The sequence below is a fragment of the Scardinius erythrophthalmus genome, assembly GCF_964197995.2.
Source record: "Scardinius erythrophthalmus genome assembly, chromosome: 22".
Lineage (NCBI taxonomy): Eukaryota > Metazoa > Chordata > Actinopteri > Cypriniformes > Leuciscidae > Scardinius > Scardinius erythrophthalmus.
In genome coordinates this window covers 11,058,056-11,080,409 of record NC_138242.1, presented here as the reverse complement: position 1 = coordinate 11,080,409, position 22,354 = coordinate 11,058,056, and the positions used below count along the sequence as shown (strand labels likewise).

The window sequence follows — 22,354 nt, the reverse complement described above, 5'->3', positions numbered from 1 at the left end:
AAACAACTGGCAATGCAAGCAAACAGGTGCCGCTCGGATTGCTTCATATGAGATTGCTTCAGCACTGGCTTCACGGCCGAGTCCTGAGATGAGCATGGCAACGCTGCTCGCGTTGAGGTACATCTGTACATCTGAGGTCGGGCTGTCACAATCCGAGCAGCAAACAGGTTACCTTGTGCGGCCCGAAAGCGTCTCCAAATCAATTGGATTGTCTGGAGTGGAGTCGCCATACTCCCGGGAGTGTGGGCTGTCGTGAGAGCTCATCGGCTGCACGATTGAGCTCACCCGGAATGTGAAAGGCACCAAGCGACCTCAGATGTACAGATGTACCTCAACGCGAGCCGCGTTGCCATGCCTATCTCGGGACTCATCCATGAAGCCAGTGCTTAAGCGGTCTCATATGAAGCAATCCGAGTGGCGTGACTGCAGCTGCGGATGCCATTTGCCCCAGGAGCCTCTTAAATAGTTTCAATGGAACCGCTCTCCTGCCCTTGAATGAATTCAGACAGTTCAGCACCAACTTTGCATGCTCGTTGGTGAGACGCACTGTCAGGTTGACCGGGTCCAACTCCATACTAAGAAATGTAGAGCAATGTAGCCAATCACAGACATATGTGTTAATTTCTTGAATGCAATGGCCAATGAGATGCATTTAAGATAGAATCCATTCACCGCTCAAAACGTCTCCGGTTACTATCGTAACCTCAGTTCCCTGATAGGCGGGAACGAGACATTACGTCAGCTGTGATGTATATGGGAACTCCTCCTTTCTCCACTTTTGCTGAAATCTTATGGGCTAACGCCAGCTGGGGACAGCTGGCCAATTGTCATGAAGCATGCAAATACTGACAGGTTAGCGGGCAGTATAAAATGTATGGGCGCAACAATTGCATCAGAATCACGACTGAACGCTAGCACAGCTGATCAAACAGCAACCGACGGCTGCTAACGTAATGTCTCGTTCCCGCCTCTCAGGGAACCGAGGTTACGATAGTAACCGGAGACGTTACCTTTCGAGGCGATAACTCAACATTACATCAGGGAACTGTATTAAATCCCGCCATGAGAGCAGTGAAGATAAGCCCTGATAATGGGGTCAAGCTACACCCACACGTAAGAGACAGACAGTTCTTTAGCCAATAGCTGCGCTGCTAGGAATACTTGCATCTGATAGGCGGAACTAGACCAATGAGACGTCTGCTCCGACTTTATCAAAATTTGCATATCCCAAAGCAATGAAAGCAATGCACTCAAGCATGAGAGTTAAACACAGTGTCGAAGAAAAAAAAAAAAACACAGTGTCGACGGCGTTTGCGGTGACAGCTGCATCGACCTTAATAGCCATAAACAGAGTTAGCAGCATAATGGTAACTACTGCATAGCTGGTTATAACAGTTCATAATACATGAGTAAGAACTCAACTCACCAAAGGCACTTATAATAATAATAATAATAATAATAATAATAATTTGTTACATTTACATAGCGCTTTTCTGGGTCCTCAAAGCGCTTCACATATGGATGGGGAGAATCTCCTCAACCACCACCAATGTGCAGCATCCACTTGGTTGATGCGACGGCAGCCATATTGTGCCCGAACGCTCACCTTACGTTCCTTAACCCTCTGGGGTCTGGGTTCAGTCCGACTCAGTTATCATTTTCACGTCCTGCACCACGTTGTTTAAATAACAAATGCATTTGCGCCCATTTTTGCGCCCACGGGCGTGCTGGTCTGAAAACGAGGTGTGTTCTGGCGCATTGTTGGCCCGTTGCTATTTTGAGGCAACAGAAATAGAATATTTTTTATTAATTTAATGAGTGCGTTAGTAATGTGCGCCTATAGGCGGGTCCACAACGTGCGTACACTCTGCTTATTAAACACACTGGGACGCACAACAGCATACAAACATGCCAAATATTTAAAATAAAAGGATTACAATGTAAAAGATTATTATTGTGTACATAAAGATATGGTGAAATCCGGCTTGTCCCGTAGATGGTCTGCTTGCGCACTTTTACCTCGTGCTCGAGCAGTTCCGTTTGTGCTCTGGAGACGGCTTCAGTCTTTCCACTATCAAATTCCATCATGTAAATAACGAATCGGCCATGGCACGAGCGCAACTGGCATTTAAAGGAAATGGGAGATGAGACTCTGATTGGTTTAACTTGTAAATCACAAAACACACCCATTACTCATTAAGAGAATAGGGACAACCCTTTTAGACCATACGCCTGGCCCGCGGACCATTTTTCCCGTCGTTAAACTAGCAAAAGTGGATTCGGACACACCCTAAGTGAACTTGTGCCCTGCGCTTTAGACCACGTGCTTAGATCGTTAAAATAGGGCCCTTAACAGTTTTGAATGATGTATAACACTTTTATGTAAGATCAAAATCAACAGAGCATTTTGAGTCTCTTTTGCACTGATAAGAAAAAAAGTGAGCTGGTCTCGCCGGCGCGACCGCCGACCCCAGGGGGTTAACCACAATCGAAGCTAGGGGCTTGAACGGTAGTAGAGATAGAACTCAAGCTAGATCCCACGGCGGCACGGAGGGCGGCCGTGAAGGACACCATCTCCTCGCTCCCCTGAGAAATCTGATCACCAGAGCGTGCTTACCGATCGATTGCCTGTCAACCGGGGAACGAAAAGCAGCAGTAGCGGCCACATACACCTACAGCGTGGATGGCAAACTCCCGCTATCCATTCTGTTCACGGAACAGATCCCCGGGTCAATATCGATGTCCTGGCACCATTTTGTAAAAACTCCCCAATTTAGAGCGTAGAGGCGCCTGGTAGAAGGCACGCGCGCCTCCGCGAGTGTGCTCGGCACTCGTGAATGCAGAGTGTCCTGCTCATTTAAGGTCCCTGCAGCGGCCACACATGAAGGTTCCACTGCTCTGGGTTGGGGTGCCATAACATGCCATTCGCCTGAGACAGCAGGTCCTTCCTGAGGGGGATTTGCCGTAGGGAAGCCACCATAAACTCTCTCCGGTCCGCGAACAAGGGCTGATTCGGCCAGTTCGGGGCCACGAGGATCACTGACGCTCTCTTCTCCCTGATTTTGCACAACACCATAGGCAGAATCTTCACCGGAGGGAACGCGTAAAGCCTGGCTTCCGGCCAACGCGATGTCAGAGCATCTCACGTCAGCGGGAGTGAGATAGCAAGAAGAGCGTCTAACAGTGCGTGTTCTCGCCTGTGGCAAACAGATCCACTTCTGCCCTCCCGAATCGATCCCGAATCATTTCGGCCGATCCGGGGTGAAGCCTCCACTCTCCTTGAGGAATCCCTTTCCTCGAAAGCATGTCCACTCCACGGTTCAGGAGACCGGGGATGTGCGCCGCTCTTATGGAGAGAAAGAGTCGGTCCGCCCACAACAGGAGACTCGCTGCCTGTTTGAACAGAGCTCTGGAGCGTACGCCGCCCTGGCAATTTATGTACGAGACCACAGACGTGTTGTCATTTCGAATCAGTATATGTTGCTGCTTCAATTTTGATCGAAAGGCTTCCAGGGCTAAGGACACCGCCTTTAATTCCAAACGGTTTATGTGCCACTCTTTCTGTGACTCCGACCACAGGCCTGAGGCAGGCACTCCCAAGCACACTGCTCCCCAGCCTATCTGGCATGTAGCAGAGAAGAAAAAGATGATTAGTCCTCTATGTGCAACTTCCACGATGACTTCTTAGCGTGAAGAAAAAGATTCTGACGCAATTGTCGCGTCCATGTATTTTATACTGCCCGTGAACCTGTCAGTATTTGCATGCTTCGCGACAATTGGCCAGCTGTCCCCAGCTGGTGTTAGCCCATAAGATTTCAGCAAAGGGGAGGAGTTCTCATATACATCACAGCTGACATAATGTTGAGTTACCGCCTTGAAAGGGAACTGAGTTTTTGTTCAGTGCTAAATTCTGCATGCTGGCAAATCCTCTGATTATAACAAATGAAGTGTTGACATTATGAAAGATTTATTGTGCAGTCAGCTTCATAGATAATAACAGAGCTTTGTGAGATTGCTTAGAACTGAGATATCAGCTTTTTAGGAATTATTAAGTGGAGTGCACTTTGTGCTATTTCTGTCATGCCAAACCATGTAACCTATGTAACATGCACAAACCATAGTAGCCTATGCTTGCTTTTATGTTAAGTTAACAGTGGTTTGTGAATGTTTATGCTTTAATAACAAATAATTTATCACCATCATTACAGGTGTTTTATTTACCTTACTTGTGAGCATCACCAAGCCACAGCAGGCTACAGCATACATGACCCTAGTTACCTGTGGTTGGCCTGGCCTTGCGTCTCTCAGAAAACAACAGGCCAATCAGAAGAGAGGCTCATGAATTTTAAGTAGACAGGCCAAAATCGACCTGTTCTTGGCAGAGCTCCAGCAAAGGAGCTGTAAAAATATACTGAGATGATTTTTGGTACTTATACCGCAAATATATATTCGTAAGGACATCGCAACCTAAAATAAAACTTCAGAAAGGTGCACAATATGGGACCTTTAATATTAGATAAGCAAAGCAAAAGAGAGGAAGGTGGTAACGTTGAATTAGACTTTAAAACCATAAAGAGCTGCGTGTCATTAGCATAAGAGGGGATGTACTCTACTAGTGACTCTGAGACTCCGTGATTTGAAATTTTTAAATTGGACAAACTGAGTCTGACCCGATAAATACAATCTAAACCAATAAAGAGTAATACCAGTGATTCACTGGAAATCAACTTCTACAATAAAATACTATGTGAAATGCTGCACCGACAAGATACCATTCACACATCAGTACCAAAATAAATGTTAATCATCAGAAATGACCTTTAAACGCTGAGCTATTTTCTTGATCCACCTGAATGATGAAAAGCGCTTTAGTTTCACTATCTGTCCAATTTTACTATTTACTATTTTATAACTTTTTACTTCTTAGGGCAGGCATCCCCTTTTGGGGATAATCACACAGGAGTAGTTTTGCTCTTAAAAAACATGAGATGCATAGTGGCTGCAAATCTACTCCAAAGGGGTTACTTCTTCGGTGGCCTCAAAGATTACTTAAAATGATTTAAAATAAGACAAAACCATCTTTAAAATAAGCTAAAACAACTAAATCAAGATATTTCTTAATTTAATGTATCCCCTCAACCACTGTTTGTATCCTTTTAAAGGGTATCTTTCTTTGTGGTCTGTCTGTACAAATATGCATTTGTGGAGCGATCTGAATCTGTGTTTTGTCTTTTTTGATTTTGCTACATTAGAGAAGGCAGTGATTATTGTTAATGTATACACTGCCATAGTACAATGGACAAATAAAGAGTCACTCAAAATAAATGCCAGTATGACACAAGTAGGCTACTGGAATGTGATCATCTAAAAAACAACAATTAAAAATAATTATGATTTAAAAATGATAATTGTACAGCTTATTTGAATGAAATGTATGTCTCCAGATGCGAGTAATTATATATATATTTTGAATTTTTTTTTAAATTACCTAGATTTTATAGTTTTATTCTGTATTTGGTCCACCCTCTGCCAAATTACATCACATACCTTCAATTCAACGTTTTTTTTTCACCTCAAGCTTACTTTTGATTTAAAAATGCTAAATGGTAAAAATGTAAAACAAGGTTAAGCCAAAGTTGTTACAAGAATTTGAAGTATGTTCTCTAATATATATTTTAAAAAGATGTTTGACATTTACCTTACCCAGTCATCCAGTTGCAGTATACAGTATGTGATGTGTGTGTTTGATGTTAGATACTCGCGTGAGAGGATGGCTCCTACTGGATTCCTACACACCAACGTTCTTACTCACCATTACCTACCTCCTAACAATCTACCTGGGAACAAAATACATGAAAAACAGACCAGCATACTCACTGAAAAATGTTTTACTGCTGTACAACTTCTCTATTACTGTGTTGTCATTCTACATGCTGGTTGAGGTAAGTGAGTGTACAGTATGTTTACATGTACAGCAGAAATACAGTTGCCCATCTGCTGGTGTCCAGTGTCCTTTAAGCTGTTCTTACCTAACACTGTGTTTCATGTGTTTGGTAGCTGATATCAGCAGTCTGGTCTGCAGGTTACCGTCTTCAGTGTCAGGGATTGCATGAAGCTGGTGAAGCAGATATCAGGGTGAGTAAGAAAAACAGCACTATATATATATTACTATTTAAGGCATACCTCAAACAACATTAAAAGGGACCTATTATGCCCCTTTTTAAAAGATGTAATATAAGTTTCAGGTGTCCCTATAATATGTCTGTGAAGTTTCAGCTCAAAACACTCCACAGATCATTTATTATACCATGTTGTAAATACTCATTTTTGAGTGGAAGGAAAAACATGCTGTTTTCGTGCATGTATCTCTAAATGCAAACAAGCTGCTACTCCCCACCAGAAGAACTCCAGACGAGGGCGGAGCCTTTACAGCTTGTGCCTTTGCATAAAAAAGCATATACTTTGCTATAGACTAACAAAAGATCTGTTTGGTTTTGATGATCATCTCTATCGTGGTCACGCTCACGTGACATTGCAGTTCTGATGAAAGTTATGAAAGTTTATTATCTCCATGTGTTTTAATGCCATATCAGTCTAAACTTCTGGGGCTGTATTCACAAAACATTTTTCTCACCACTAAGAGTTCTCTTAAATGGCAGTAAAAGTTCTTAGTTAAGCGGTTTCTCTTCTATTCACAAAGCTGCTGATACCAACTTTTACTAAGGAATAAAGAGAAGTCTTAAGCTAAGAGTAAGGGGTTGCTATGGATGATGTCAACATGCTTACTAACTATGCACACAGTGATTGGCTGAAAGGAGAGGGGTCTCTGTCAGTGATTTAATCATAGAAATATTGTAAAATTTAATCATAGAAATATTGTAAAATAAAGTTTTTAAAATAAATATGTTGCCATATTTAAATAAAGGTTTGAAAATGCAGGCTAAAGCCCTATTCGCACTGGATTAGTATTATCTGGGGACCTCGTGTGATTTAGAAATTACCCACCCACATATGAATTTTGTGTGGCGCATTTGCACGGGATAAGTGAAGCCTGTGATTTTACTCGAATTTACTGACTCATCTCCCGGATATGATGTCAATAGGCTATTGCTTAGAAATGTCTTCTTGTTATAGGTCTAGCTGTATGATATATCATAAACAGAATAATGTTCCTTACCGCATACTGCTATACATGTCATCCATCTCCATCTAATCATTCTTTTTGTTTTCGCTCTTCTGATGATTTTCAGCCTTTCTGCAAATTGTATAGTTGTATGGTGTATAGTGATATGACCCAGCACCCAAATTACTATCAAAACTTTCCAACGCAGCCTCCATTCCCGAAAGATGGATAAAAAGGCACACAGGAAACAAAAACCTTGAAAAAATTTTATATGACCCCGCCAAATCACAGAGATGCCGATTCGCACGGGACTAATATTATCACAGGACCTCGGTGTTCGGCGAAATATGGTAGGTCATTTGCGGGGAAATTTTTACTTTACAAATTACAGACATGGCCGATTCGCACGGGATTAAGATCACAGACAACCTCCGCAATTATTACAAATGACTAGAGGTCACCAGGTAATACTAATCCAGTGCGAATAGGGCTTAAGTGTCACCAATTAAATGAGTATATGTTCAGCTAATTGTCAGTCACTTACATGTCTGACAATTCGCACGGGACTAATATTATCACAGGACCTCGGTGTTCGGCGAAATATGGTAGGTCATTTGCGGGGAAATTTTTACTTTACAAATTACAGACATGGCCGATTCGCACGGGATTAAGATCACAGACAACCTCCGCAATTATTACAAATGACTAGAGGTCACCAGGTAATACTAATCCAGTGCGAATAGGGCTTAAGTGTCACCAATTAAATGAGTATATGTTCAGCTAATTGTCAGTCACTTACATGTCTGCATCTCAAGAGATTGCAGGATTCAAATGACAAATTATGTTTTATAAACAATGTTCGGGAGGAGCACGTTTAAACAGTCTATCTAATCAATTCGAGGGGAGGTATATATACACACAACCAAGAGCTGACTCACCTAGTTACCTCGACAGTTTTCTGCATCCCTAAGCCACCCCGTTCCTCACTCTCGGCTGGGGATACGGGGGAGTCTTAGTGACTTAAGAGTCCTCTTGACCACTCCTAACGTTTCACAGATTTTAGAGCTAGTTTTAGCACTAAAATGCTTTGCAAAATACTCTTAGAGCAAAAATTTAGGAGTCCTAAAATTAGGACTGACACGCCCATTATTTTTAAGAGTTTCTCCTAAATCAGCAAGTTAGGAGCTACTTTTAGCCATAAGATGTTTTGTAAATATGGCCCCAGATGTATGGTTTTTTGAGTGCACACATCTTAAGCACGCATACAGAAAGCTGAATGTCAGACGGAGCATCCCGTGAGTATTAAAATAAGTTATCTTTCACATCTTACTGTGCTTAAACTGTCAAATACTCTCAAGGTTATGTAAAAAAACAAAAAAAACAAAGTTCACATAAACACAGTCAGTTATGTCTATGAATATAAACAGCAAGTAAAGAAATCGCATGTATATTAGATCTGCGTATTAAAGCAGGGCTATGCAGTTTCGGGAATTTCTTCGCTGTATTCTCGCTTTTTGCTCACAGGTTTCTCTATAGAGCTCCCCCTACAGCTTTGGAATAGATATTTGACAACACTGTCGAAAAACTCGTTGGCGACTCTCAGATACCAGAGGCTATAGATCAACGACATCAAAGCAGATGGGACATTCTTTAAAACGTCTTCTTCATTCGGGTTCGAACAGCATGAGGGAGCGCAATAATGACAGAATTTTAGCAGATTTTTTTGCCGTAAAGCAATTTGTTACATCGCGAGACCTGATATCACATGATACTTCCTGACGCTGAGGCCGGCGGCCCACCGGCCCAAAGTTGCAAGGGTGGTTTTTCGGCTCACAGGCGCTTGGGGGGTGCGAGACGACCACCATTCAACCCGAAAAAAGTCATATAACTATTCCAATGACTCCGAAGCTGTTCGGTTAAGGTAAAAAAGTTACTTAGTTCACCTTTAAAGTGAAAGCAGTGTAATATGCAGTACCTACAGCTATATATGCTGTTAATATGAATCAAACAACAAAAGAGTCCATCAGCAGTGGTGGGCGAGGCGTGTGCAATGTGAGGTCACATTGCATGGAAACTGCAAAAGGCCTATTCTGCGGCACTGCTATGATTTATATGGATTAAAAAAAATATTTTTACCATTATAGGGTGGTTGTGTACACACACTGCCAACACACATTTATCTTCAAACTAGTGCTGTCAAATCAATTAATCGCATCAAATATAAACGTTGTTGTTTATATAAGAAAACTAAACATAAAATTACTTTTTTTATTAAACAGTGGCTTACTGAACAAATTGTCTCTTTCCTTAAATTAAGTCAGTTATATTTAAAAGTTTCTTAAGGATAATTTTTTTTACCTCTGCTAATGCTGTAAACTACATAGGGAGTACATACTTGCACATTACTATAATATTAAAGGTTAAGAACTGAGCCCAAATATTAGCCTAAATTCAGTTGCTATTTTTATTTATGTGTGTGTGTGTGTATATATATATATATATATATATATATATATATATATATATATATATATATATATATATATATATATATATATATAAAATCAACACTCAAATAACAAATTGTATGCAAACATGTAAACTGCACATAAGGCAGTTTCTGCATTAACTTCTAAATTGAATTATATGTTTTTATTCCAATTCGTTATTTAAATAATCGTTACACACTGGCTGTCATTTGCATATGACAGATATTTTAAACATACATTAAATAATAAAGACATCACTAACATGTTAAGTAAAATATAATGAATATGCTAATATTGTGCATATTTAGCCAAATAGTTAATTTCTCTAGCTGACTAACAAGCTCTGGACACTAAATGACTTATGTAATGTTACGTGACATGTACATAAGCTGTTTTACAGATGTCTTTCCGCCGTTGAAAAACAGATTGAGCTATTACACAACATATATATGTTTCAGTAAGTTGTAGGCTACTGTATCTTTCAACATACCTTCAGATGTTTATTAATGTTTATTAGGAAGAGATGATCACATTCACTCGCGTTCCGCGCACGATGCTGCTTAAACTGAGACGCCTATTTAGTTAATGATCTGTCAGGCCACATTAAAGAGCGCCAAAACGGCATTTATTGTTTGAATTTCGTGATAAAATTTGGCGGAATTGTTTTCTAAACCTGCAAAATACGTTTGCGCCGGAACACACCTCCTCTTTGCGCTGAACCGCCCCCGGAAGCGCAAATGCATTTGCTAGTTTACCGACGTGCGTCTGTGGAGGGAAAAGTCCGCTGTGCGCGGGTGCAAAATAGGAATGATACATGCATCGGTGTACAAAGTCAATTGCGCTGGGTGCAAGATAGGGCCCTATATCTCAGTATTTATGCACATCATATGACATCTTTTTACATTTAACTTGCCCCAAAATTTGTACCTGTTTTATATGGATAGGTAGCAAAAGTACTGTGGTGGTACTATTTCTCCAAGCTGATTGAGTTCCTGGACACCATCTTCATTGTGCTAAGGAAGAAAAACAACCAGATCAGTTTCCTGCATGTGTATCATCATGCTTCTATGTTTAACATCTGGTGGTGTGTCCTCAACTGGATACCCTGTGGACAGAGTAAGTAAGCCTAAAGGACAAAGTTACATCAAAGAAAGGTCACAGGTTTAAGAGACCGTACTGGTGTGAGGAAATGTTTCAAGGTTTTATTATTGTTTTAAGATGATGTTTCTAAAAAATTAGCTTAGGCTTAGCTTTATGTTTTAACGATAGCCAGTGTATAATAATGTAGATTTTATTATTAGTGTAGATTTAGAATACTAGATGCTATATATACAGTATACAAACACTGCTGGTCAAAAGTGTGAAACACTTTTTGAATGTAGTCTCTTAAATCTCACCAAGGCATTTTTTTAAAATAAAAAAATACAGTAAAAGCAGTAATACTGTGAAATAGTATTACAATGTACAATTATTAGAATGTAAATGGTAAACTGGTTTCTGTTGTATATTTTAAAATGTAATTTATTCCTGTGATGGCAAAGCTGAATTTTCAGCAGTCATTATTACAGTCCTCAGTGTCACATGATCTTTCAGAAATCATTCTAATATGCTGATTTGGTGCTAAAGAACATTTCTTCTTATTGTTAATGTTAAACACAGTTGTGCTGCTTAATATTTATTCTGGAAACTGTTTTGAGGTTTGCGCAGAGAAACCTTTTTTTCCAAATTTTTCAAGGCTTGCACCTTGGAATCTATTTTAGGGTTTGCGTTCTCATATGCAAATGATCTTTGCAACGGAAGTGAATCAATCAATCAAAACTAACTTTAGCTGGACAATAACTTTATTCTAGCCGCTGTAAAGCCAAAACAATCTCTGTTACTGTAATTTCCTATTATCACTGTAAAGCTGCTTTGAAACAATCTGTATTGTTAAAAGCGCTATATAAATGAAGGTGACTTGACTTTGATGAATAGAAAGTAGAACGTATTTTTTTATAAAGAGAACTTTTTTGAATAATTTATTGATTTCATAAACGTCTGTCTTTTTCTTTCAATCAATATAATGTGCCTTTGCTAAATAAAAGTACTAATTTCTTTTTTTTCTTTTCTTTTTTTAATCTTACTTACTCCACCTTTTTAAATGGCAGTGTATCATGATTTCCAAAAAAAAAAAAAAAAAAGAAAAGAAGCAGCTAAAACTGTTCATAATAAGAAATTATTTCTGAAAGATCATGTCACTGATAAAAAAAAAAATCCCTTCACTACACAGGGAACATACACATAACAGTATTGAATATATATTTGACACGTGTATATATATATATATATATATATATATATATATATATATATAATGTTTATTTGACACATAATCTTGCATGTTAACAATGCCATGATGGTTCAGTTCAACCTGTATAATGTAACATCTTTGTCCAGGTTTCTTTGGACCGATGCTAAACAGTTTCATCCATATCCTCATGTATTCTTACTATGGTCTGTCAACCATCCCATCCATGCACAAATATCTGTGGTGGAAACGCTACCTCACCCAGGGTCAGCTGGTCAGTGTGCAAACTCTCTATCCAACTACCCTCTGCTCTTACATTCCCATATCCCTTCACATTTTCATGCTTACATCTGTCCTAACTACACGCGACGCCGCGACGCGCAATACAAGGTATCTTTTCCATGTAAATTGTTCAGAGTTTTTGTCCTAACCAGCCATGATGGCGACACGCGAAGATTCTATTTTAGAAACGGTTTCTATTTTTCTGCAACGTCGCGGCTGGAACAACAAACACAAACTGTGGCAATGATAATCTCAGGTACTGTTTATGTGCTTTATTTAATGTTAAAAGCATGCAATGTGACTTTGAATATCATTTACTGCTCCCAGATTTGTAGCTGTAAAAGCAACAATGCATAATTCACCTCAGATCTTGAAATTAAACAAATGGAAGCAAGACCGTTCAAATTGTGAACAAACAAGTGTATTGTTTGACAAAGATTGTTTTATTACCGGTAACTCAGTAGCCTATGTATTTTTAATAATGTTTAAATGGTGTAATATTTGTGAATTTGATTATGTAGCCTTATCCATTTTCTTGCGATTGCCGCCAAGATTACTCTCTGGTGCTGTGCTGATTGGCTGTTGGTGATTGATTTCGACACATCTTGCAGTCGCTTCGTGTCTATTGTGGACATACAAATTATTTGTCGCTGGAATCGCATCGCGTCTGGTAAGGACATGGTGAGACCTTCCCTCTGCCATCACAGAATAAATGAAATGCTTATACATTAAACTGATATCGTCGCTAATACTGCTCTTCTTCTACTTCACTTTCCTCACTTTTTAAGCTATTGCCACCTAGTATTAAGGCATAGCCACTGATCGTATTACATAGATCATCAGACGACGTAAGTCACCCTGTTTGATTTCCTCAGTTTTTTAATTATAAAACTCTACAGTTATTTTTTATTTAATGGAAGGGTTAGTTCTCTTATGAGAGTACTCTCGTGTTGCGTAAGTTTAGCTTACGCTACGGGAAAACTCCTTTTCTCGAGAATACTGAAGCAAAAATGATCCTTTTAATTTTTAGAATGTAAAACGCATTTGCTGCAGCAGGCAGACATAGGCGAGACAGCTCGCGCCTATTGGCTGCTCTGCGGCAACTGCTGCAACCTATCAGTGCGTCTTGGCATGACTCCAGCGCCAATGGGAAGCCTTCCCGCGCTGACGTCATAGCCCGCCAGAACAGGGTGTGGCTTCGCCTATAAAACCCCAATGCACAGGTTGCACAAGTGATTTCGTCTCCTTCAGCGAAAGACTTCGCTGGATCCAGAGAGAAGCAACGCCGTCATTCAGCATATCAGCGGGACGAGCTCGAGTCAAGGACCCGGCTGGATATTCGCCACCTTCGCTCGCCGTACCTGCTGCGCTCCCGGAGCTCATATCCTTTTCAATCTCTCCGTGTGTGTTCGCCGCTGTGACACGCACGTTTCTCTTTCACTAAAAGAGCAAAGGCATTTTTCAATGCCCATCATGTCCTGCGGCTCGTGCCGAGCCATTCTCAGCCATTCAAATCCTCTGTCTCTTCGACGCTCTCCGCGGTTGACGGCGCAAAAGACAGGGGATATCTTTGTGTTCCTCCCGTCGAGGAAGCGGTAGCGACTCACTTGTGCCCGCCCGCCCTCTGCGGGATGGCGGTCCAAGCCGAGCCTACCCACTAAAGCCTGCCGGACGACTTCATCGCTGATAGGTCGCGCCTACGCCGCCGCCGGTCAAGCTGCCTCCGCTCTGCATACCATGGCCGTTTTACAGATTCACCAGGCCAACCTTCTCCGGTCACTGGACGAGGTTGGCCCATCTGCAGAGCGCGTGACGGACTTGAGAAGCGCAACAGACTTAGCTCTCAGAGCTACCAAGACCGCTGCTCAAGCTATCGGCCGCAACATGGCCGCCCTCACCGTCACTGAGCGTCACTTGTGGCTGACGCTGTCCGACATGTCCGAGTCTGACCGCGCAACTTTCCTCGACGCCCCCGTATCACCAGCGGGTTTGTTTGGTCCCTCGGTGAAGGGCTTCACGGGGCGGTATATAGAGGTGCAGCAAACGTCCCAGGCCATGAGAAATTTTATGTCGCGGCGCTCTAGTTCTGCAGCGGGCCGCGCTAGGAAGCAGCCGCCCGCTCAGAAAACAGCGCCCCCGCCACCTCCACCGCCCACCTCGCAACGCCAGGGCCGGGATGCACGTAGCGTTCGCAATCCACCAGCCACCGCAGACCACCTCCCGCCCGGGGACCCAGGCACAAGCTTGTGCCGAGCTTTGAGCCTCCCAAGTCTTCCTAGCCATTCTAGGAAAGCGCCGATGGTCAAGCCCCGCTGCGGCCGGGCAGCCATCGAAGTATGCACGAACCGCTCTCTCAGTTCCCTCAACAGAGGTGATTCGAAGGGTGTATCCAACAGCCAACGAGTCAGTTCCACAACTCGCTCGCCTGCACACAAACGCCGTTTTCACGGCGACCCACATATCTCTCAAAAAGAGCATTATTTTGGGTCATATTCCGGCTCAGGCCGAAGGTGTCTTAAATGTAGGACAGGACAGGCCCACAGAGCTGTATCTGTATCAAAGCAGCTGCCCGCGCTCATGGCTGGGCCGCCAGTTACAGAAATACTGCGCGAAACACTGTATGCCCCACTCGAAATGAACGGGATGAACGAAGTACGTCATCATGGCTGGGTCTCCGGGTCCCCGAATACGAGCGACCACAACCCAGATTTCATTCAACCCCTGGCCATTCACGCGAAAGCGTGGGAAAGCATTCCAGGGGCTTCGAAATGGGTGCTAAATATAGTGAAACGGGGATACTCGCTTCAGTTCGCTCGCAGACCATCGCGCTTCATAGCCCGGGGTCGAAACCTCGGTGAATCAGGAAGTAGCACACCTACTTCGCACCGAAATAGCGAATTTACTGAGAAAAGGGGCTGTGGAAGCAGTCCCCTCGGCAGGAAGCGAGTCGGGGTTTTACAGCCGTTACTTCTTAGTACCAAAGAAGGATGGCGGGCTCCGCCCTATACTAGATCTCAGACACCTGAACAAAGCGCTGGTGAAGCGCTCGTTCAAAATGATTACAACCAGACAAATTCTCGCTCGAATTCGACCCGGGGACTGGTTTATATCAGTGGATCTGAAAGACGCTTATTTTCAGATCCAAATAGCAGCCCGTCACAGGCCCTTCTTGAGGTTCGCCTTCGAGGGCCGGGCTTATCAGTACACTGTTCTTCCCTTCGGCCTGTCTTTGGCACCTCGTACATTTACGAAGTGCATGGACACGGCCCTCGCGCCCCTCAGACGAAGGGGCGTGAGAGTCCTGAACTATCTGGACGACTGGCTACTTATAGCACAGTCAGAAGAAGAATTGGTGTTACACAGAACACTACTGCTGACCCATCTCGAGCAGTTGGGTCTCAGAGTCAATTGGGCCAAAAGCAATCTACTCCCCAGCCAGAAAATTTCCTTTCTGGGGATAGAACTAGACTCCAACTGTATGGCGGCGCGCCTGACGCAAGAACGCGCAGCAGTGATACAGCGCCTGGCAGCGACATTCACTGTGGGGAAAAATCTCCCCCTCAGAGTGTTCCAAAGGATGATGGGTCTCATAGCCTCAGCCTCGTCAGTACTACAGTTGGGTTTGATGAATATGCGCCCTTTTCAACTATGGTTGAGACGGCGAGTACCAGCGCGAGCAAGGTCTGCTCCGTCTCACGGTGAATCAGACATGCGTTTCCGCCCTGAAACCGTGGACGAGACCCGGCTGGTACCAGTCAGGCGTGAACCTGGGCATCGCTTCACGAATCAAAGTGGTCTCGACAGACGCATCCAACACGGGTTGGGGCGCCCTATACGAAGGGAGACCTTCTATGGGCCTGTGGTCAGACGCAGAGAAGCGTCTTCACATAAACTGTCTGGAGATGAAAGCGGTCGAGAATGCCCTTCAGTTCTTCCTCCCTGCACTGAGGAACCACCACGTTCTAGTCAGAACAGACAACACGTCAGTAGTGTCCTACATAAATCGCCAGGGCGGCCTCAAATCCTGGAACCTCTTTTCAATAGCAAAGCGCCTCCTCATATGGAGCCAGCACAATCTGCTCTCGCTGAGAGCGGCGCACGTGCCGGGCGTCCTGAATGTGGGCCCAGATATGTTATCCAGGGCAAAGCTCTCCCCAGGAGAGTGGTCCCTGCACCCACTCGCGGTGCAAAATACCTGGGACGTTTTCGGCAGAGCAGAGGTAGACCTATTCGCGTTGCAAGCCAACGCTCACTGTCCAATGTTCTTCTCGAAAGAGATGGACGCGCTGGCCCAAACCTGGCCCAGACGCCCGCTGTATGCTTTTCCCCCGGTCGCTCTGTTACCACAGGTAATCAAACGACTCAGGGAGAGCAAATGCTTGATACTTCTCATAGCTCCGCTATGGGAAAATCAAGTCTGGTTCCCAGAACTGGTAGAACTAGAGAGCGCGGCTCCATGGCCGATTCCGCTGAGGAAAGACCTGTTGTCTCAGGCCCAGGGAACGGTGTGGCACCCATACCCCGAGCTGTGGGCTCTGCATGTGTGGGCGATCAACTACCACCACTGCACCTCCCAGAGGGAGTGCTGAACATGATCACAGAGGCAAGAGCTCCGTCTACTAGACGGCTTTACAAGTCTAAATGGTCAGTGTTTGCTGAGTGGTGCTCAGCTCATGATTTAAACCCGCTAAAAGCAGAGGTAACGGTGGTTCTTTCTTTCCTACAAGAGCTGTTGGACAACGGGAGAACCCCTTCCACGCTCAAAACGTATGTGGCGGCTATAGCAGCGTTCACAAACCCTGCAAGCGGCCAGTCGTTAGGAAAGAACGACCTCATAATTCGTTTCCTAAGGGGTGCTAGGAGGATGAATCCTCCTCGGCCACCGTCGGTTCCGGTTTGGGACCTTTCTACGGTCCTCGAGGCCATGAAGGGCGAACCGTTTGAACCTCTGCACACGGTAGGGCTAAAATACCTATCGTTTAAAACCGCTTTTCTGTTGGCGCTAGCCTCAGTAAAACGGGTGGGCGACCTGCACGTGCTTTCAGTAAGCGCTACGTGCTTGGAATTTGGGCCTAATGACTCTAAGGTCATCCTCAAACCAAGACACGGTTACGTCCCTAAAGTGCTTACGACTCCCTTCAGAGCGCAAGTTATCTCCCTCTCGGCCCTCCCTATGTCTGATAGTGAGGCAGGGGTTAACCTTCTCTGCCCGGTGAGGGCATTAAGGATTTATGTGGAGCGCTCCGCCGCTTTCAGGCAATCGGAGCAGCTTTTCGTTTCGTTCGGTGGCCGCATTAAAGGGCTAGCCATCTCGAAACAGACCCTGTCCAGATGGATAGTGGACGCTTTTGCGTCAGCTTATGCATCCAAGGGTTTAAACTGCCCTTTGGGGGTGAGGGCCCACTCGACTAGGGGGCATGGCCTCGTCGTGGGCATGGTCAAGTGGGGTTTCTATCCATGACATTTGTATGGCAGCAGGCTGGGCCTTGCTGTCTACATTTGTTAGGTTTTATAACCTAGAAGTACCCGCATTACAGGCCAGACTGCTCTCAGTCTGATAATGCTATTTTGACGCTGTCTACTCAACGCGTTTTGACTAGACTGTTGATATACTGCAAGTCCTGTGGCCTATGCTGCTAAGGGTGGTCATACTGCCTTATCTGTATGTATACACGCTAATGCACCTATCTCATAACACCGAGTCATCCCGCCCTGTTATGCCGCTGTGATTGCTTCACTTTACATGAGCCCCGGGCACTGCCCTTGGGACTTAAGTGTTTGATTTTCAGCATGCACGGCGTTTTACACAGGGTTCCCGTAGCGTAAGCTAAACTTACGCAACACGAGAGTACTCTCGTAAGAGAACGACACTCAGTTACTAACGTAACCTCGGGTCTCTCTAGAGAGGGAATGAGTGTTGCGTAGCCTGCCGTGCTTGTGCTGCACTTTGGTTTTCGCTTCTAGTCGACTGAAATCACTTGTGCAACCTGTGCATTGGGGTTTTAAAGGTGAAGCCACACCCTGTTCTGGCGGGCTATGACGTCAGCGCGGGAAGGCTTCCCATTGGCGCTGGAGTCATGCCAAGACGCACTGATAGGTTGCAGCAGTTGCCGCAGAGCAGCCAATAGGCGCGCGAGCTGTCTCGCCTATGTCTGCCTGCTGCAGCAAATGCGTTTTACATTCTAAAAATTAAAAGGATAATTTTTGCTTCAGTATTCTCGAGAAAAGGAGTTTTCCCGTAGCGTAAACTAAACTTACGCAACACTCGTTCCCTCTCTAGAGAGAACCGAGGTTACGTTAGTAACCGAGTGTCGTTTTAGGGTAAGGTTTAGGGTTTGGGGGTAGGTTATCATCTATAATTACCATGAGTCTGTTTTAATTTGATTGTATATTTTTGTTATGTTCTACTAATAGCTGTTATTTCATACTTCATAAGATTCAAAAGAAATAGAAGTTATAGACTTACAAACCTTTCATACATAAAATGAAATAATTTACTTCAAATGATTGTGTTTGTCAATGAAGCTTGTTTCTTCACAGGAGGCGTAATGTGTAGTAATAGGAGTAACTTGCAGGGCCATGGTTTGTAGTACTGCAGGACGCAGACGTAAGCCAAGTATTCTTGGAGTACTTAATTATACTTTTAAGTACATAAAAAGTAGACTGAAAGTATACTTTCTTATCTTTAGTTTAAAATGGCACAGACTAATTAGTTTAAAAATTAGTTTAGTAGTATACTAGCACACTTGAATAAACTTTTTTTTCTGCTCTGCTCTTTTGTACTTGTTGTATTTCATGTGTTAGAAGATGATTGTCTCTTTGTAATGTTCTATTCTTTGTCTCAGGTTCAGTTTGTATTGACTATAACACACACAGTAAGCGCATGGGTTGTTCCTTGTGGCTACCCTCTGGGCTGTCTGAAATTTCAGACCTTCTACATGTGCACACTTGTCGTCCTGTTTGTCAACTTCTACATGCAGGTGAGAACTTCTACAAATTTAGTCAACTCTTCAAAATTGGGTCAGATGATCTTTACCCCTTACTAAATAATAATAATAAAAGAATAAATACCAGATGGATTTTTATTTTTTGACCTCTTCTTCAGGAAATATAAACTTGAGGACAATGCCACCAAATAGAAAACCAGTGGGTGACTCTGAAGGATATTGGACCTGTGACCCTTGTGTCAGAGTTCCAAGTCTAATCCAACACACCTTAAAAATCTAACCAAATTCTTCGCAATTACTTGAAAGTTACAGACAGGTGTGTTTGAATAGGGCTAGAGCTAGTCCAAAATTGTCATGCCCTTCACTTGCTAACTTCCCTCCGTCTCGTTCACTCGGATGTACGTCATTGCTTACATTGCACGAGTGCCCACTACTGGCAGAAACTGCAATGGACTGAATTGGAACGTCCTAAGCCCTTGATCACTTGGAATCAGCTATGGAGTTGATGTATTATTTCTTTTTTTTTTTCACTTTAGGAATTTGTTTAATGCAGCATCCAAATGTATATAGGTGTGTTTGGGTTGTTTTAAATAAAAAAAAATATCATTAATATATCATAGAGTTGTTTGTTAAGGGTGTAGATTTGGTTTGAAAATTGGGGGGGTTGAAATTTGGGTCTGCATATTTTTCATGTGATCATGGTATAAATATTGGGGGGGTTGTAATGCATAGATTTAAATATTGGGGGGGTTATCTCCCCCCCAACCCCCCCACAAACTACGCCCCTGGGTGGTGATTAGACGAGATCTGTGGTGACGTCACAATCGTACTGCATTGTGGGACATATGGGTGTCTGAAGTGTACATATGAAGTAATGTACAAAATCGATCAAAATCGAGGGAGCGAGGGTCTGTCCATATAAACTTCCCTCATCCACTTCACGAACTGGAACGTACTTCAAAATGGCGGCAGGGATACCCCTGAGGGGAAGTGCTTAGGGAAGTTCGCAAATGCGTGTAAAATGAACAAATTATACATCTTTTGAAAGTTCTAAGGGTGTAGTATCAATATACGGTGTCTGTTTTATGATATAGTTGCTCCAGTAGCAGTAATATTGTAATTTGTGTCGGGAATACAAATGACAACATGCAAAATTAAAACAGGTTTTCATACATTTGTTATGAAATAGCGATCGTGAGATGAATCCAAACCGTTGTACTTGCGTAAAATGTCCATGACAAGCATCTATTGAAAAACATCCAACAGCACTTTTTGTCCACAAAAGCGTTAAATCTGTGAAATATTGATATATTGACAATTGTTTACATCAGATTTTGCCTGAACGATCTGCTCTCCATCATCTTTCTTCAAGGAATTATGCAATCTATGCACTGTTGATGTTGTAAAACTGTATATGATCGTATACATAACTTTGGAGACCGGCTCCAAAATTTATTTTTCAAAACAGGGTGGTAGTTTTACTTATAATATCTAAGCAGTGCCATCGGATTTTGTGACGTCTTGAGAGGCATTACTTCACGAGGACGTGGTAGAGAAGAAGCGAGGAGAATAGTGACTCGGAGAGTGAAGTCAGCGGCAGAATCATATCGATGATCATTCTGAATGGACAGACACCATTAGCTGTGTCTATGTCTATGTAAGCAGTGAGACAATTGAATGTTTTTGGAGAATAAATCACATCTTTTGCCTGAATTATTGGCCATCGTTGCGATAATAGTTTATGTTCACCCTCCAAACTATTTCTTTTGGAGTCTGATTGCTGTCTGAATTAACCATTAATCTAGCGATTGTTTACTTTTAGCCTAGTGATGTAGTTTATATGTATGGACATGACTGATTGTTCGGTCCCACTTTATATTAAGTGGCTTTAAGTACTATGTACTTGCATCGAAAAATAAGTACAATGTACTTATTGTGTTCATGTTATATTGTAAAACACATTTGCTGCTATTGAGGTGTGATACTGGTAAGGTTAGGGACAGGTGTGGTGGTATGGGTGGTGTGGTGGTATGGGATTATTTTATTATTTTATAACGTTTCTTGGGTTGCCCTTATAATGTTAGTATGATTTTAACATCAAAAATTGTCATAATTTATAAATAAAAGGCATTTTCCTAGCCTGATTTTAGCCTCTGATTTGAACGCTTAAGGGGTGTGTCTGCTGTGAGACTTCAGTGTAAACGCCCACTGCTTTGATTGGCTGACATGTCTGCATATGAAATAGCTAGTATTACATGTGGAACTCTCTCTAAACTTTTACTATGTTTTTTATTATTACAGCTATCGAGATTAGGAATCGTGAAAAGTATTGATCACAATGATCTATTCCCATCACATGAAAGGTTGCAGTGATGAGCATTGAGCAGATGGCAGACAGTCTGTTGATCGCTAATGAAAAGATCTTATCATTGCAATGCAATTTCGGCACTCTCACGAATGCTTTCACCAGAGGTGTAAAGTCCAGGGGTCAGAGCGTAAAAGTCCTGCCATATATTTATTCCACCCATGAACTCAGCCAGCTGATTTCACTAATTAGTTCTATCTCCTGGCTGAAAAACGGTGGTAATTAGCAAATCCAGGTGATTGGAACAATAGCTACTGAGGAGGACGTTTACTTTCTGAGCCTGGACTTTACACCTCTGGCTTTCACCAAATAACAATGCAAACACAATGTAAATACAGTAAGAGCTTAGTTGTACTGTGCATTGTAAAAGCGTCATGATTTTGTGATGATTGATTTCCACGAGTTTTGGCAAGTGTCCAGATAAACTCGCGCTGTTTGATTGACAGCTTGGGCAATTGGAAAGTGAACGTTCTTTGATCGCTTTCTTTGATCGCTTTCTTTTTATAGTCACAGTTTAAATAAGATTATTTTCATCCTACTAAGAGAAACGACGTGAAGTTGATTGTTTAGTCACTTGATTTACTGATGCATAAACAGTATTGAACGATATTTTGAGAGATAATCTGTCTGAACTTGAATAATTACATCAGAAATCACTGATCACAGATCAGACATTAGAATAAACATGACTGCTTACGTTTATGGCATTGCTGGCAGATCCATATCGTAAAAGTCTGTTTGCAAAGCCTGTGCTGAAATTTACCAAATAATCCACAGTGAAATTAGCCTGGATGCCAGCCGAATTTAGCCCCGCCCACAACATTTGAGGTCAGTAAGTTCGGTCTGGACTTGATCCGTTGT

The 22,354-nt window shown here is 42.8% G+C and overlaps 1 protein-coding gene across 1 annotated transcript in view; it reads left to right on the top strand.

Moving 5' to 3' along the window:
* Positions 1–22,354, top strand: part of elovl2 (ELOVL fatty acid elongase 2) — a 103,218-nt gene that overhangs the window by 77,303 nt on the left and 3,561 nt on the right. Inside the window, exons 3-7 of the mRNA XM_081352278.1 lie at positions 5,755–5,942; positions 6,058–6,135; positions 10,557–10,728; positions 12,049–12,173; positions 19,027–19,161. Of these exons, the coding sequence (XP_081208404.1) occupies positions 5,755–5,942; positions 6,058–6,135; positions 10,557–10,728; positions 12,049–12,173; positions 19,027–19,161 (698 nt within the window). The remainder of the gene's footprint in view (positions 1–5,754; positions 5,943–6,057; positions 6,136–10,556; positions 10,729–12,048; positions 12,174–19,026; positions 19,162–22,354) is intronic.